Source organism: Ictidomys tridecemlineatus, chromosome 2 (assembly GCF_052094955.1).
Source record: "Ictidomys tridecemlineatus isolate mIctTri1 chromosome 2, mIctTri1.hap1, whole genome shotgun sequence".
In the NCBI taxonomy this organism is placed as follows: domain Eukaryota; kingdom Metazoa; phylum Chordata; class Mammalia; order Rodentia; family Sciuridae; genus Ictidomys; species Ictidomys tridecemlineatus.
The window spans coordinates 5,864,404-5,881,505 of NC_135478.1; the positions used below are offsets into that span (position 1 = coordinate 5,864,404).

The 17,102-nt window shown below is 39.5% G+C and overlaps 3 protein-coding genes across 3 annotated transcripts; 2 read left to right on the forward strand and 1 right to left on the reverse strand.

Annotated features, from left to right (window-relative positions):
- Positions 1-269: 269 nt before the first annotated feature.
- On the forward strand, positions 270-1,374 carry LOC144370712 (olfactory receptor 7G2-like). Its single transcript, XM_078031586.1, has 2 exons — positions 270-316; positions 423-1,374. Exons 1-2 carry the CDS (start codon positions 270-272, stop codon positions 1,372-1,374), a joined length of 999 nt encoding a protein of 332 aa, XP_077887712.1.
- Positions 1,375-3,938: 2,564 nt separating this feature from the next.
- LOC106145103 (olfactory receptor 7G2-like) lies at positions 3,939-12,495 on the forward strand. The gene is made up of 2 exons (XM_078031600.1): positions 3,939-4,183; positions 11,556-12,495. The coding sequence occupies exons 1-2, from the start codon at positions 3,939-3,941 to the stop codon at positions 12,493-12,495; spliced, it is 1,185 nt and encodes a 394-aa protein (XP_077887726.1).
- Positions 12,496-15,802: 3,307 nt separating this feature from the next.
- LOC101968650 (olfactory receptor 7G2) lies at positions 15,803-16,741 on the reverse strand. The gene has a single exon (XM_005332265.3). It carries the CDS (start codon positions 16,739-16,741, stop codon positions 15,803-15,805), a length of 939 nt encoding a protein of 312 aa, XP_005332322.2.
- Between the last annotated feature and the right edge of the window lie 361 nt (positions 16,742-17,102).

A 17,102-nucleotide genomic window follows, 5' to 3' on the forward strand; every position in this document is an offset into this window, starting at 1 on the left:
GAACATTGGGGCTATTTAAACAGCTGAAGAATTTTCTTCTATTTACAAAGCAAATGCTGGAGTATGGATTTCATTTAGAGTGTGTGAGTCCAAGAATTAACTGGGCTGAATTAATGTGTCCAAGGAAGCAGGTGAGGGACAGAGAGGATGAAAGGAGAGATAAGGAGAGGGAAGGATTTCAATATTCATCTAGGTTAAAAATGCAGAAGAGAGTTTTTCCAGAGCCCCATTCTCCAATGTGGCCATGTGTGGGAGGGGGAGCTTGTTAGATGGCGGATTGCTGGACTTCGTCCCTCCCTCGAGCTTGTTGTCGTAGGTATGGAATGGGGTACAAATAGTTCTAACAAGTACCAGGTGATGCTCCTAATGCTGTGACCCTGAACTAAGGATTTTATTGTCCTGTCACCCATCTTTTACATCAGATTCATCAGTGGCACCAAATCCAGAAACCAAACAGCTGTTTCAGAATTCCTGCTCCTGGAACTGACAGATGATCCGGCACTGCAGCCGCTTCTCTTCAGCCTCCTGCTGTCCATGTACCTGGTCTCGGTGCTTGGGAACTTGCTCATCATCTTGGCCATCAGCTCTGACTCCCACCTCCATACCCCCATGTACTTCTTCCTCTCCAACCTGTCCTTTACTGACATCTGTATAAGCACAAGCACCATCCCCAAGATGCTGGTGAACATCCAAACACACAGTCGGAGTGTCTCCTACACAGGCTGCCTCTCCCAGATATTCTTTCTCATGGCTCTTCTTGTCTTGGAAAATTGTCTCCTCACAGCAATGGCCTATGACCGATATGTGGCCATTTGTCACCCTCTGATGTACACCATCATCATGAATCCATCCCTCTGTGTGATGCTGGTTCTGATCTCCCTCTTCATCAGCACTGTGAATAGCCTCCTCCACACTCTGATGCTGCTGCGACTGTTCTTCTGCACAGACCTGGAGATCCCTGACTTCTTCTGTGAACTTTCTCAAGTCATTAAACCTGCCTGTTCTGATACCCTCATCAATCATATTTTGATTTATTTTTCCTCTGTCATATTGGGTGGTAGTGCTCTCTTTGGGATCATTTTTTCTTATGCTCAAATTGTCTCTTGTCTTTTGAGAATGCCATCAGCTGGAAGAAAATATAAAGCCTTTTCCACCTGTGGGTCTCATCTCTTTGTTGTTTTCTTGTTCTATGGGACAGCTTTTGGGGTGTACATTAGCTCTGCAGTGACTGAGTCATCCAGGAAGACAGCAGTGGCTTCAATGATGTACTCTGTGGTCCCTCAAATGCTGAATCCCTTTATATACAGCCTGAGGAACAGGGACATGAAGGAAGCATTGGAAAAAATATTTAGTAGAATAAAGTTTTTAAGGTAATATTCATCATATTTAAACCTGGTTTATGAATGCAGGTAAATGATCATTTAGCACTCTCATGTAAAACTTTAATTCTTTCCCTATGAGTTAAACCATTTTCATATGGAGAAAGGCTTCCATTTTTTTTGAGCACCATTAGGTTTGAAAAATAAAGACTGAGCAAGAGAAAATAGAAACAGGAAAGATTAATGGCCATCATTTTCTAAGGTGAAATGTTGTCTGAAAGTCAGAATGATCTCTTCGTGTATAGAGTGTAAACAATGAATTCTTACAGGAGAACCTGAGAGCCTGGGACAGAGCTGGTGGTTGGGCAAAGGAAAAGTGTTCAGCACCACCACCCTTGGACAGCTCCAAGCCTGGATTCCATGATATCTTCAAGTGTAGAGGTTTTCAGTCTACAGAGCACCTGTGGGGATGAGTCACCTGAGGAGTACATGCACACTGCAGGTTCATAGGCATCCCCCCCAAAGTACTAAGTTTGAATCTTTGGGGGATTGTTGCAAGTATGTGCTTAGTAAGTAAGTTTTGTGTGAGATTCTGATACTGTTTCAAGTCGGAGCATATAGAAATTAATATTTCAAGAACAGGACAATGTATTCATAATATGCAACATAAAAGACCCTGGTTTCAATTTGCTTGTTCATACATTATATACTTGGTATGTAAAACTTATCAGTAGCTTAAAAATTGTTGTAGTATAATAAAAACATACATGCAAATCAATGGATTAAGAGGAATCATGGAGTATTTTTGGAGAGTTCTCCACTCATATTTCTTTGTGGTCTCTAATATTAATAGTTTTGCTGAATTTTTTTTTCATTATTTAAAAAATATTCTTTAGGAGAACAGTAGAAAAATAAGAGAAGAAGTTGGGGTCAGGGAAAGGAAGGAATGTATCAAAAGGGTATATACTTGGAAACAAAACTGAGCAAATTATATTAAGTTCTTCTAAAATATACTACCATGAATCCCAATATTATGTATAATTATAATGCACCAATCAAACTGAATAAAAAGAGAAGTAAAGCATTGTTAAATTACTCTGAGTCTTATGAAATTGCCCATAGTTCATTGTGCATCATCCCTATCATTTTTGTGGGAGTCATTTGCTTGTTTTAAAAATGTTTTTGTTTTAAAAAACATTTTTAAATGGTGCTGTGGATTGAATCCCAGGCCTCATGAATCCTGGGTCAGTGCTCTACCACTGAGCTGCACCCCAGCCCTCAACTGGATATTTTTTTCATGCTTGCATGTAACCTTGCATCATTTATGAGATAGTTTTACTAAAGAAATTGCCTCATTTTGAACTAAAGACTTTAATCTTTGTGTATGAATTCTGTTTATGATTGTTTTTGCATCATTGTGCTTTAAAATTCAAACTTGCTGTTCATTGAGACACCAGTTAATTTCTTTGAATGGAATATAGTTTTACATTGTATATGTTAAAATATGTTCATCCTAGGCTGGGGTTGTGGCTCAGTGGTAGAGCACTTGCCTACCATGTCTGAGGCAATGGATTCAATTCTCAGCACCACATAAAAACACATTAAAAAAGCAGTATTGTGTCCATCTATAACTAAAAATATTTTAAAAATACAGTTATCTTGTTTGATGTTGATGCAATTTTCAGTGGCTAGTTTTCTTCTCTTTGTGGATTTTGAAAAATACGGTGCTGTGGATCAGACCCAGGGCCTTGTACATGCTCTACAAATACTACCACTGAGCTATATCCTTAGTCCAAATTTTTTACTATTGTGAATTAACATATTTGAATAATCTTTCACATGTCCCCTTCTGGAAATAAGCAAGAGTCTTACTGTTGGAGTGGAGTTATTTTGTATATGAGAGCCTTTCCTCTCCTTTAGGTAGTTCCAAAGTGCTTTCCTAAGTAATAGAACCAATTTATGTTCCTAATAGAATGTTTTTGTGTTCCAGATAATTATGAGCACACAAAGTTGCTGGTGGGCATTTAAGTACATGATCAGAGATGCTGGAGAACAAAACTGACAAAATTATACTCTGTGCCTGTAAAACATATCACAATGAAGGCTGAGGATATAGCTTAGCTGGTAGAGTGCTTGCCTTGCATGCACAAGGCTCTGGGTTTAATCCCAACACCACATACACACAAAAATCACAATGAACCTCAATATTATGTATAATTATAATGCTCTAATAAAACTAAATAAAACATCGTTCAATTATTCTGAATCCAATGAAATTGCCCGAAGTTGATTGTGCAACATCTCCATCTGTTTTGTAAGACTCCCTTGCTTGTTTTCAAAATGTTTTTACTAGTGAATTATAGTTATACACAATGATGGGTTTCATTGGGTCATATTCCTACATGGATATGATAATTTTGCTGTGTGTGTGTGTGTGTGTGTGTGTGTGTGTGTGTTTGTGTTTGTGTTGTGGGGGATGCTTGGGATTGAATCTCAGTCATGTGCTGTACTACTGAACTACACCCACAGCCCAGATCAAGCATCACCTACTCAGGATGTCCCTCCTAGACCTCCTTTGTTTTCAATTTTGCTGGCTTGGAAAACTGTCTTCTTGAAGCAATGGCCTATTACCACTACATGGCCATTTGTCACCCTCTGAGCTATACAGTCATCATGAATGCCCACCTCTGTGGTCTGCTGATTATATTTTCCCTGGTCATTAGCCTTGTGAATGTCCTGCTGCTCAGTCTGATGGTCCTACGGCTGTCCTTCTGCACAGACCTGGAGATCCCCCACTTCTGTGAACTCACTCAGGTCATCAAGCTGGCCTGTTCTGACACCCTCGTCAATAACCTCCCTATTTGGTGGAATTCCTCTCCCTGGAATAATTTTCTCTTGTATTCAAATTGTCTCCTTTGTTTTGAAAATCCCACCAGAAAGAGGTAGGTATAAAGCCTTTTCCACCTGTGGGTCTCACCTGTGTGTTGTCTCCTTGTTCTATGGGACAGGTTTTGGGGTGTACATTAGCTCTGCAGTGACTGACTCCCCCAGGAAGACTGCAGTGGCTTCTGTGATGTACACTGTGGTCCCTCAGATGCTGAACCCCTTTATCTACAGCCTGAGGATCAGGGACATGAAGGAGGCCTTGAGGAAGCTCTTTGATAGGATGGATTTTATTTTACTATTTTTATTATTGGTTGTTCAAAACATTACATAGTTCTTGACATATCATATTTCACACATTTGATTCAAGTGGGTTATGAACTCCCATTTTCACAGAACACATCAGACACTAGTATGGCAATATGTAAAAAAGTGGATGTGTAACTGATGTGATTCTGCAATCTGTATACAGGGTAAAGATAGGACGGATTTTAGACTAAGATAAAGTGACAGGAAAACTGATGAGCCAGAATGCCTGATTCTTTTTTATCAAATGACCAGATGAAATAAAAATTATATATGCCATCTTGGGTTAATTGCCTAACTTTGCTTTTCTTTCTAGATCTGTGAGGTTTGACAAATGGTTTCAACTCTTTAAACTCTATTTTTTTCAGGTCAGAGAGTTAAAGGCTGAGCTACTTGTTCTAGTTTTAGTGATTTTAATGATATAAGGTATGTATATATAATTTTTCTTGACAAATAGCAATCATACATTTTTATAGATTTTAGTGTAATTATAAACAGATTAGGAGAAATGGTATATTAACCACCTCGAATATTTTGTTTTCAAATATTTATTATTTCTTTTTGTTGGGAAAATTCAGAATCTTTCATTTTGAAATATCTATCAGTTGTTGTCAACCATAGTTATTCTACGTCACCATAGAACATCAGAAGTCATTTTTCTCATCCCACTGTACTCTGTACCTGTTGACCCTCCCCTTCCTTCCACATCTTCTGAAGCTCTGGTCACCACTCTCTGCTCTCTCCTCCTGTGAGACTAGTATTATCACACACATGTAAGTGGGAATGTGTGGCATTTTCCTTCTGTGCCTGACTTCTTTTCACCTAGAATCTTCTGGTTCCATTCATGCTGCTGCAAATGACAGAAATCCACTTTTTAATGTCTGAATAATACTGCACTCTGTATTCCAATTCCTTTCTCCACTCACCCATGACTGGCACCTCATTTGATTTCTGTCTTGGCTACTGTGAAGAGTGCTGCAATATTCAGGGAGTGTGATGTCTCTTGTAGGTACTGATAAAATCACCTCTGGATGCACAGCCAGTAGTGGGATTGCTGAATTGTGTGGAATTTCTATTTACAGTTTTTTAAGGAGGTTGCACACTGTATTCTATAATGGGTGTGATGGTGACGGTTCCACCAACAGTGTATAAGAGTTCCTTTTTTTCTGCGTCCTCACAAACACTCGTTATTTATTTCCAATGAAATAATAATCATTCTGGGGTAAAAATAATATCTGTATATGGTTTTGACTTGTGTTTCCCTGATGATTAGTGAAATGGAACACGTTTTTCATGCAGTTGTTGTTTATATGTATATATTCTTTGAGAAATATCTAATCATGTCTTTTGTACATTTTAAAATTGGATTTTTTTTGAGGGGGAGGATTTATTCTATATCCTGGTAAGTCTTAGGATCTTTTTATGGATCAGTCTCAGAGGAGGGAATGTAGTAGAGGGTGGATAGGTCAGAAGAAGGCCAAAGAGGCTGTTGTCATATCTGGAGGCTGGCTTCTGACCTCATTGCAGGCCTTGGGTCTCATCCATTGAACCCAGGATAAGCTCAAAGTGCAGAACGGGAGCCACATTTTGTACAAAATTTAATAATTGTTGGGACCAGTCACTAGTTGATCACATTCTTCTGAGGGTAATATTAGCATCTATCATACTGAGCTAATTAAGATATTTGAACTTTGTCAATGAGGACACTTCAGGTTCCAATAAAAAGGAAGCCTGATTCTAATGTGCTCAAACACTAGAGAGAGTTTATACTGAAGAGACTGGTGATTGGTGAAAACCAAGGAGAGCTTGCCACATGATAACCTCATTATGAGAATCTCAGAGTTAGGGCAAGTACCTGAATTGGGAGCAGAGTGTCATTCAGTCTACCATGATGTGGGTCTTCCTAGGACTTGCTCTTCCAGAGACACCAGGTGGTTGCAGAAGATTCAGGTGTCACCCTAGATGTGGTTCCCAGAGAGAGAAACCTGAGCGTCCTTCGCTGGGTCGGTTGATAGTAACATTTCCATTTAGTCAATCAGATGACATCTCTTTCATGAATTGAATTATGTCACTCAAAATGGGACGTCTGAGTTCTAATTCTCTCACTTGTGCCCTTAGCGTAAATGACAGAAGGGTAACTGTTGCATACATAGGTAAATTATCTTTGAGGAGGGGTAGCTTATCCTTGACAATCTGGGTGAGCCTGTAGATCATTCCATTAGAATACTGATGGGATGATTAGGTACTAATTAGTCATTTGGTGATTCTCTGTGCCGTACTTTGAAAGTTTGTCCTTTCAAAGGTCACATTGAAATGCAATTGTCATTGTAGTAGTTTTGAGAACTGGGGACCTTAGAGGTGCTTAGGCCAAGAGAGGTCTGCCCTCATCAAAAGATCAATGATGCCGTACAAAGGGCTTTCGGGGGGGGGCGGTTGTCTTCATGTGCTGTGTTTCCAAGTGAGAACACATTGGTGTCTTCTGCAGGATGCCGCATTCAAGGCACCAGCTTGTAAGCAGAGACAGGACCCTTAGCCAGACTCTAAACTTCCCGTAGCCTTGAATTTAAACTCATGTCGCCCAGAACTGTGAGACAAGATATTCCTGTTCTTCTTAAATTACCTGGTCTGTGCTATTCTGTAATAGCAGCATGGAATAGATTAAGATACTATTTCAGAATTACTTTCTTCTCTGCTTAAAGTTTGATTTGCAGATCTTACGTGAGTGGGAATGAGTTCCCCCTTATTTCTGTCTGTGACCTTACTTTTTTCTAATAACAAAGGTTCTCAGAGATTTTCACCAATTATCAATTACTTCTCTTCTATTTTATTAAACTTTAATGATTCCTCTGCTTGCCATTTTAAATGTACAAAAATGGCCAGCCAAGAAGGCAGCAGGTTCACTAGCACAGTTCACTTGCTTCTCAGTAGATTTTCTGAAATCTTCAGCTGTCCTAAGTCATGTTTATAACCCAAGACAGTTCAACAATTTCAGTTTGCCCACATTTTCCAAATATTGAAGTCCCACTTGAAGCCCCAGGCTTCAAGCACCTAATCTCTTCTAGAATGTTTAGCCCTATTACATGGAGGCAGTAACATTTTATCCGTATGGTTATAAATTCTTTGAGCCCCTTGATAATCGCAACCACTCTTTGTGTTTGAATTCATTTTTGGGGGGTATGGAGCAAAACTTATATGTTGTTATATGAGAACCAGCTATTTTATTTAAGCTTTATTGATTATTTCATGTGTTTGAAATTAATGGAGATAAGAAGGTATAGACTGACATAATAATGCCATCTTGTCTTGGGCCATTATCAAATAGTGTAGTCAAGCACCATTGATTTAAAAAGAAGCTCATATAGAAAGATTTAACAAGGAGTGACATGTATGATAAACCTGTGAAAATATTGAACTCTTTAAAGATGAAATTTTGTAATTTAGTTTTAACATGGAGATGGGTCTTCTCCTAACCATGGTTGAAATCTGTGTTTACGAGGGGGAAGGATAAACTGCATTTCCCTTGATGTAATGTCCTGTAACTCTATAAAAAAACCAAGAGTCCCAAGTTCATGGGTTGTACTTATTTATTTACCTTTATGTGAAATAAAATGTAACCAGGCACTTGGATTGTGACGAAGATTTTGATGAAAATTAAAAACACGGTTATGAAGTTCTAGAAAGCATCAACCCATATGTCTGTATCAATAACAGTCAGAATGAGCTACAGGTTGCAGATGGAATCTGATGAATCTAATGTCCAGAATGAAGATTAAGGCTCAGGAAACATTCAGTGATTCTTAGAGAAAGTTTGAGTGCTTGCATTTTTACATTATCTTAGCTGTATTTAGAAATATGCTGTGTACTCCCACATATAAAATACTTCCATAATAAAACTACAATCAGGATTTAGAGAGGCCACTGCTTCTACTGAGGCAAGAAAAACCAAGACTGGGATAAAGTTAGAGAAGGGTGGTATGTGCATGTGTGTGAGTATGTGAAACGTGGCTGAGAGGCAGGCGGTGAGTAGTGGATGAGTCACTTGGTTTTGCAGATGGAGGGACTTAGCCATATTGAATTCTGTGTTTGTAAAGTCTTGGCCTATAAGGATTTACAGTGCCATAGGATCCAAATAACAATAATGGCTTTTGTCTAATAAGGAGCTTTGGACACTGAGTCCCCAGGGATGCAGAAACTGCAAATTCCCTGTGACCAGTCAGGAGACACAAGCTGGGAATCCCCTCAGAATTCATCTATTTGGTTTGAGCTCAGAGTCTCACTCTGCCCCTCTGCCTTCCTGAGGACAGACCTTCTGTGTCCATCCACCATCCAGGGGAGATGACCATGATCACTGCACAATGATGCCAGCCAGGTAACCTGAAGCCCCTTAGGCAATGGGAAGGAAGCAGGAGTTGAGTACAGTTAGATCCTGGTGATGCCGCTGTGAGGAAAATACCTGAGGATGATCCAGACCAAGTCTCCCAGGGGGTTCTGAGCCTGGCTGTCTGACACCATTGTGATGTGTTCCTTGGTACCTTGTAAACTCATTCAACACAGCTCTCAATCTGGTGGTTTTCTCTGTCTATATAATGACAAGTACCGTTTTCCTCTTCAGAATAAACCTTCCCTTTTCAAAAAGGATGGATGTAACCAATTCTCCGGCATTTTCTTATGCCCTTTGGGTGGAGGAGGGGAGGTGTGTCGGAAAACTTTACCTTATCTTTCTATCACCTGTCCCACATCGTTTTGCAGAACAACTTGGGTGTCATCTCTGTTCACTGGCTGTGAGGACCTTGGGGAAGGATGCAGAGACCTAGGCAGACCCAGTAAGCGATTTCCCTTCTCTACCTATTTTTAATTGTGACAGCAATAGACTATTTTTAATTGTGACAGCAACAGAGAGTGTATAATCATAGTTTAAAATATACTACATTCACCCTTTCCCAGAACTCACAAATAATAACACCATTATTATCAGTTTAATCATTTTATTTAAAAATGATAGGCATCATTACATATTTCACCATATTTTGTCATCTCTTCTCAGAAGCAAGACCAACACAATTTTCCTTGTGCATTTTTTATTTTATATGCATCCATCTGTATATGTAGGGTAAAAGGAAACTGTATAACATCAGGCAGGCAGAAAACAGAAATAAGTTGAGATGTAATAACAGAGCAGAACACTCTGTGGTAGTTAAAGTTAATGAAATTATCAACAGGAATTTATTTAAAGAGAGAGAGAGAATTTTTTAATATTTATTTTAAGAAATAAATATTAAAATGTTTTCGGTGGTCACAACATCTTTGTTGGTATGTGGTGCTGAGGATCGAATCTGGACTGCACACATGTCAGGCCAGTGCGCTACCACTTGAGCCACATCCCCAGCCCCTCAACAGTAATTTTTAAAAATCACACAAGAAAGTCAGTTGTAAATGACATGAACAATATGATGCTTGTAATATAGGCCTTTGTGTGTGTACAATTGCTGTGGAAAAGTAGTATACAATACAATAAAAACCACAAAGGCATCACATATATGCACTAGTTAACTTATAACTGGTTACCCTGGGGAATGAAAAGGATATGATTGTGTGAGCACATGCCTTTACATACACGGTACACATGTTTTCTTTCGTGCAATGATAAGGCCTAAAGGGAAAGTGGAGAAGGGTGTGAATTTGATAATGTTAACCAGTGGCTACTCAGTTCTTTGTTGTTATTTTCAATACTTTTTGTTGTGCTAGAAAAATCTACAGTAGACAAAACATCCCCAAACAGGTTTGATAAGTAAATACTTTTTTTCATGAATCGCCCTATGTATCATCAAATGTTTACTCTCTTGTAACTTTTGCTGATTCATACATCTAATGTGTTTTTCTTCATTCAAATAATTTTAATTGTACCATGTCCATGCCAAATGAATAGTGAAGCCATGATTATTGACTTCTTTTTTTCCGGACATGACCAAGACTCCCATGAGGAAATCAACATGAAATATGCTGCCCTTCAAATTTGCAGTTATAATTCCAGGGATGTTTTGTCTGTCCTTTTGTCTCAATTTGTCCCACTGACAACTTCCCTCCTAGTCAGGAAACATGCCAGATGCGTGTGTTGTAACACAGAAAATGTCCCAATAGGAAATGTCATGGTGAGGGCCCCGGGTGCTGTGAGTGCTGGCCCACTTGGGTCTGTCCATCTCTCCTCATTGTAACAACTCTGTGAGTTGTAGGACAGGCCCTGTGATAGCAACGAGAATATTGGGGCTATTTAAAGAGATGAAGAATTCATTTCTATTTACAAAGCAAGTGCTGGAGTCTTAATTTCATTCAGAGTGTGTGAGTCTAACAATTACCCCAAGTGACTGATGCGCTGAAGGCCACTCGGTCAGATTCTCCAGTGACATTCCTGTTAGAATGTCTCATGCTAATGCCATTCTGAATGTCCCTACTTTCTAAGCATCAGATTCTTGCTACTTTCTATTCCTTTTTAAGAGCTTATATTTTTCATTCCTTTTTTTTTCTATTTAGTCATTTCTGTTTCTTTTAATCATTGGCCACCTACAACCTTAGTGAAAAAACTTCCCTAAGAAAGCTGATATGGGGCATACTTCATGATTGTATTTATGTATTTCTGTTTGTTTGAAGGTGCAACATTGTTCTGAATGAAAAGAGCCATCTCTATGTCATAGCACAGTGTAAATGGGTTTGTGCTCACTTAAATTGGGGGGTGAATTAGTGTGTCCAATGACAAAGGTGAAGGAAGGAGGGAAGGAGGGATAAACAGAGGGAAGGATTTCAATATTCACCTAGGTTAAAAATACAGAAGAGGGTTTATACCTTGATCAGCTGTTCTCCAATATGGCCAAGTGTGGGAGGGCTCGTTAAGTTGCTCATTGGGGTCCCCCACCCTGGAGCTTGTTGTCAGTAAGAATGGAGTGTGTCCAGGCAATCAGCATTTCCAAGTTCCTAGGTGATGCTCCTAATGCTGTGACCCTGCACTAAGGATTGTATTGTCCTGTCACCCATCTTTTACATCAGATTCATCAGGGGCACCAAACCCAGAAACCAAACGGCTGTTCCAGAATTCCTGCTCCTGGAACTGACAGATGATCCGGCACTGCAGCCGCTTCTCTTCAGCCTCTTGCTGTCCATGTACCTGGTCACGGTGCTTGGGAACCTGCTCATCATCCTGGCCATCAGCTCTGACTCCCACCTCCACACTCCCATGTACTTCTTCCTCTCCAACCTGTCCTTTACCGACCTCTGCTTGAGCACAATCACCATCCCCAAGATGCTGGTGAACATCCAAGCCCAGAGTCGGAGCGTCTCCTACACAGGCTGCCTCTCCCAGGTCTTCTTCTTCTTGGTTTTTCTTGTCTTGGAAAATTGTCTCCTCACAGCAATGGCCTATGACCGCTATGTGGCCATTTGTCACCCCCTGATGTACACCATCATCATGAATCCTTCCCTCTGTGTGATGCTGGTTCTGATCTCCCTCTTCATCAGCACTGTGAATAGCCTCCTCCACACTCTGATGCTGCTGCGACTGTCCTTCTGCACAGACCTGGAGATCCCTGACTTCTTCTGTGAACTTTCTCATGTCATTAAACCTGCCTGTTCTGATACCCTCATCAATCATATTTTGATTTATTTTTTCTCTGTCATATTGGGTGGTAGTGCTCTCTTTGGGATCATTTTTTCTTATGCTCAAATTGTCTCTTGTCTTTTGAGAATGCCATCAGCTGGCAGAAAATATAAAGCCTTTTCCACCTGTGGGTCTCACCTCTTAGTGGTCTCCTTGTTCTATGGCACAGGTTTTGGTGTATACCTTAGCTCGGTGACTGAGTCATCCAGGAAGACAGCAGTGGCTTCAATGATGTACTCTGTGGTCCCTCCTATGCTGAACCCCTTTATCTACAGCCTGAGGAACAGGGACATGAAGGAGGTTTTGGGAAAAATATTTTGTAGGACAACATTTTTAAGGTGATTTTCACCATAATCAAACCAAGTTTCCAGGATGTATCTAAATATCTCTTTAGCACTCTTCTGTAAAACTTTTAAGTATTTCTTTATGAGATAAAGCACTTTAAAAAAAATTTAACCTTTATTTATTTGAAGTTGATTTGTTTTTATGTGGTGCTGAGGCTCGAACCCAGGGCCTCATCCATCCTAGGCAGGTGCTCTACCACTGAGCCACAACCCCAGCTCCTAAAGCACTTTTATGTGGAGAAATTTCACATTCTTGCTTAGATTTATTCCCAAGGGTTTTATATTTTTGAGAATACTGTGAATGGGATAGATTTCCTGATTTCTTTTTCATTAGTATTTTTTTTTCTGAATCTCTTGAGATAACCATCTGGTTTTTATTCCTGATTCTACTTATAAATAAATTATATATATTGATTTGCATATTTGAAATCAATCTTACATCCTTGGAATGAAACAAAATTGAGCACAGTGTATGATCTTCTTAATTAATGTGAGGTTGAATTCAATTAGCAATCATTTTATTGAGGGCTTTTATATCTATGTTCATTAAGTATTTTGGGCCATTGTTTTTTTCTTTGTTGTATACTTAATGAGATTTTGGTAGCAGGGTGACACTGGATTCTTAATATGAATTTGGAAGACTTCATTTTCTTTCTATTTTATGGAATAGTGAAGCATTGATATTAGCTCTTCCTTCAAAATCTGGAGAAATTCTATAGTGAGTCTGTTCAGTCCTGGGATTTTCTTGGTGGGGAAACATTATATTACTGGTTCAAGCTCATTATATGTTATTCCCCGATTTAGATTTATGCTTTTCTGTCCTCTTTGTTCCATCTGGTAGGTAATACATGTCCAAAAATTAATCAATTTCTTCAAGATTTTTTATCTTGTCCAGGATTTGGAAAATTTTCTATTTTATCACTGAGTATGTATTCTATGTCATTAGCATGTAACTCAAATCCCTCATTTAATCCTATGATTCAGGCATTTTGTCTTCTAATGTTTTCCCAGAGATCCCCATATCATTTTATCAAAGTTGCTTTTCTGTGTTCAATACTGTCTGAAGTCATAGATCATCTACCTTTTCTTTAATCCCTGATATTCTCTCTTTCACTTTATCTAGCCCACTGGGAATACATTCAATTGAGGTTTGTTTGTTTGTTTGTTTGTTTGTTTATACTGGGGATTGAACTCAGGGGCACTCGACCACTGAGTCATATCCCCAGCCCTATTTCATATTTTATTAAGAGACAGATCTCACAGAGTCACTAAGTATTTTCTTTAAAATCAGGACTAAGACAAGGATGGCCATTCTCACCACCTCTAATCAATATAATTCTCAATACTCAGTTAGAATGGCAATCATCAAGAATTTAAGTAATAAAAAATGCTCGTGAGAATGTGGAGGGAAAAGTACACTCATATATTGTTGGTGAGACTGCAAATTAGTTCAACCAATTTGGAAAGCAATATGGGAATTCCTTGAAAGACTAGGAATGGAACCTCCATATGACCCAGCTATTGTAACCCACAGTATTTATCCAGAAAAACTAAGATCAACATACTATCATGATATAGACACATCAGTGCTTATAGATGTGTGATTCACAATAGCCAAATTATGGAATCAGGCCAATTGTCTGTCCACAGATTAATAGAGAAGAAAATGTGGTATATACACACAATGGTGTTTAAGTCATAAAAAGGAAGTAATGGCATTTGCTGATAAATTAATAGGAGAACCACAGGGTAAATAAAATAAGTTAGACCCAGAAAGTCAAGGGTCAAATGTTTTCTCTCATATGTGAAAGCTACAAAAAAATAAGGAGAAAAGTGTGGTGGGCAGTTACATGAAAATATAAGAGAGATCAGTGGAGTAGAGAAAGAGAATTCAGGAGGCAGGAGACAGGAGGAGGGATGGGGAAAGGGAGGGAACTGCAGAATAAAATTGATCAAATTATGCTCTGTACATATATAACTATACCACAGGGAGTTCCACATGTATGTATATCTTCAAAGAGCTAATTTAAAAACAATCAATAAATACAAGATGGACCAGAAGAGTAGAGGGGAAGGAGGAAAGGAGAGGAGGTGGAAGTACTAGGAACTTAAATGCTGCAAATCTGGATCCATATATGTGTGATTATGTCAAAATAAACCCTAATATTATGTGTAAGCATGATGTACTAATAAAAATATTTTAAAAGACATTAAAGAATTCAACAAGTTCAAAATGACACAATTTATTTAATGAATTAATTTAATAAATTTTGCTTGCTTACCTAATAAGGGTGACAAAAATCATGCAGTGAATCCTGTGAAAAAGCCAGTGTGTTGGCACACATGACCCATGACTGTCCATTTCAAAGGATTCAGGGAAATCAAATAATATTGAAAAGAATAAATATAAATTTCAGTGGAGCTGTTTCCTGGAAGAGGAGCGAGGAAGATGGAACTGCAGGATTCGTTACACATATTCTATCTTTATTTTTAACCTGACTTTCTGTATGGTTTTTTGTTTTGTTTTGTTTTTTGATTTTGGTGGTGCTGGAGATTGGACCAGGGCCTTGTGTTTGCTAGGTAAGCACTCTACCAACTGAGCTATAACCCCAGCCCCTGTACGTTTTTTATTACATTACGACACAGTTAAGCCTGCAGGTAAGTTTTATACACTAAGTGTCTAATACTTGACGGTATGTCGATTGAGGCACATAGAAATGCGTTCTCTTTTGTTCTGGAAACATTAATACCGGTCTTCCCACACTTGAGAGCCTCAGAACCTCACAAAGGGCTTATTTATGAATCACTACTTTAGACATCTCCACAAAGATTCAAACTCAACAGTTCTTGAGTGAGATCAGTATGAGCATGGTCCTCAGGCGACACCCCTGAAGGTGCTCTGTGGTCACCAGGGGAGGAAGCTCTGCTCTGGAAGAGACCATAGGGATGGCAGGGAGCTGTCCACCGACGGTGGTGCTGAACACTCTTCCTGTGCCTCACCTCTTGCACCAATGACAGGCTCTCATATTCTCCTGTGAGATTTCATTTCCACACCTGGAGAGATGGCTCTGAGAAGCCTTTTTTTGTTTGTTGGGAAGTAATGATCTTTAATCCTACCTGCTTGTTTTCTCTTTCACTGCTTTTTTTTTTTTTTTTTAAAAAAAACCCCACCTAATATCTCCTCTAAAATGAACATCTTTCTCCACAGGAAAAAAAAATACAAATACAACATTAAAAAGTTTTGTATGAGAGTCCTAAATGTTCACTGTATGCACTTTGGAAAGCTGACTTTAATCTCATGACAATCACCTGAAGAATGTTAGTCTACTTAATTTTTTCCTCAAAGCTTCCCTCATATCCCTGTTTCTCAGGCTGTAGATAAAGGGGTTCAGCATTTGAGGGACCACAGTGTACATCATGGAAGCCACTGCAGTATTCTTGGATGACTCAGTCACTGCAGAGCTAAAATACACACCAAAACCTGTGCCATAGAATAAGGATACCACTAAGAGGTGAGACCCACAGGTGGAAAAGGCTTTATATTTTCTGCCAGCTGATGGCATTCTCAACAGAGAAGAGACAATTTGAGCATATGAGAAAATGATTCCAAACAGAGAACTACCAGCCAAAATAATAGAGAAAAAATAAACCAAAATGTTATTAATGAGGGTATCAGAACAGGCAGGCTTGATGACCTGAGCAAGTTCACAGAAGAAGTGGGGGATCTCCAGGTTTGTGCAAAAGGACAGCTGCAGGACCATCAGTGTGTGCAGCAGGGCATCCACAGTGCTGATGAAGAGAGCGATCAGAACCAGCATCACACAGAGAGAAGGATTCATGATGATGGTGTACATCAGGGGGTGACAAATGGCCACATAGCGGTCATAGGCCATTGCTGTGAGGAGACAATTCTCTAAGACAAGAAAACACAAGACAAAAAAGACCTGGGAGAGGCAGCCTGTGTAGGAGACGCTCCGACTCTGTGCTTGGATGTTCACCAGCATCTTGGGGATGGTGCTTGTGCTCAAGCAGATGTCAGTAAAGGACAGGTTGGACAGAAGGAAGTACATGGGGGTGTGGAGGTGAAGATCAGAGTTCACAGTCAGGATGATGAGCAGGTTTCCCAGGATGGTGACCAGGTACATGGCCAGGAACAGGCTGAAGATGAGGGGCTGTAGTGCTGGGTCCTCTGTCAGTCCCAGGAGGAGGAATTCTGAAACAGCTGTGTGGTTTCTTGGTTCCATGCTAACAATGAATCTAAAGCAAAAGATGGGTGACATGACAGGTAAAGTTCTGATTCCTGGGCCCATGCAGCAATAGCATGACCTAGAGACTTGTTAGAAATGCTGATATGTGGATCCCACAGCAGGACTACAGATAATGAACTCTGGGGATGAGGAACAGCAGTACATGATTTAACAGACTCCCTCACGTGCTAATGTTTGAGGATTGCTGCTCAGGCTTCTCTCTTTTAAATGAAAACCCAAATGAATACAGAAATCCTTCCCTTTTCATCTTCCTTACCTTCCTCCCTGTATACATTTATTCACCCTAGTTTTTATTGAGAATTAATTTTCTCAAACCTGGTGAAGAATACTGAGAATA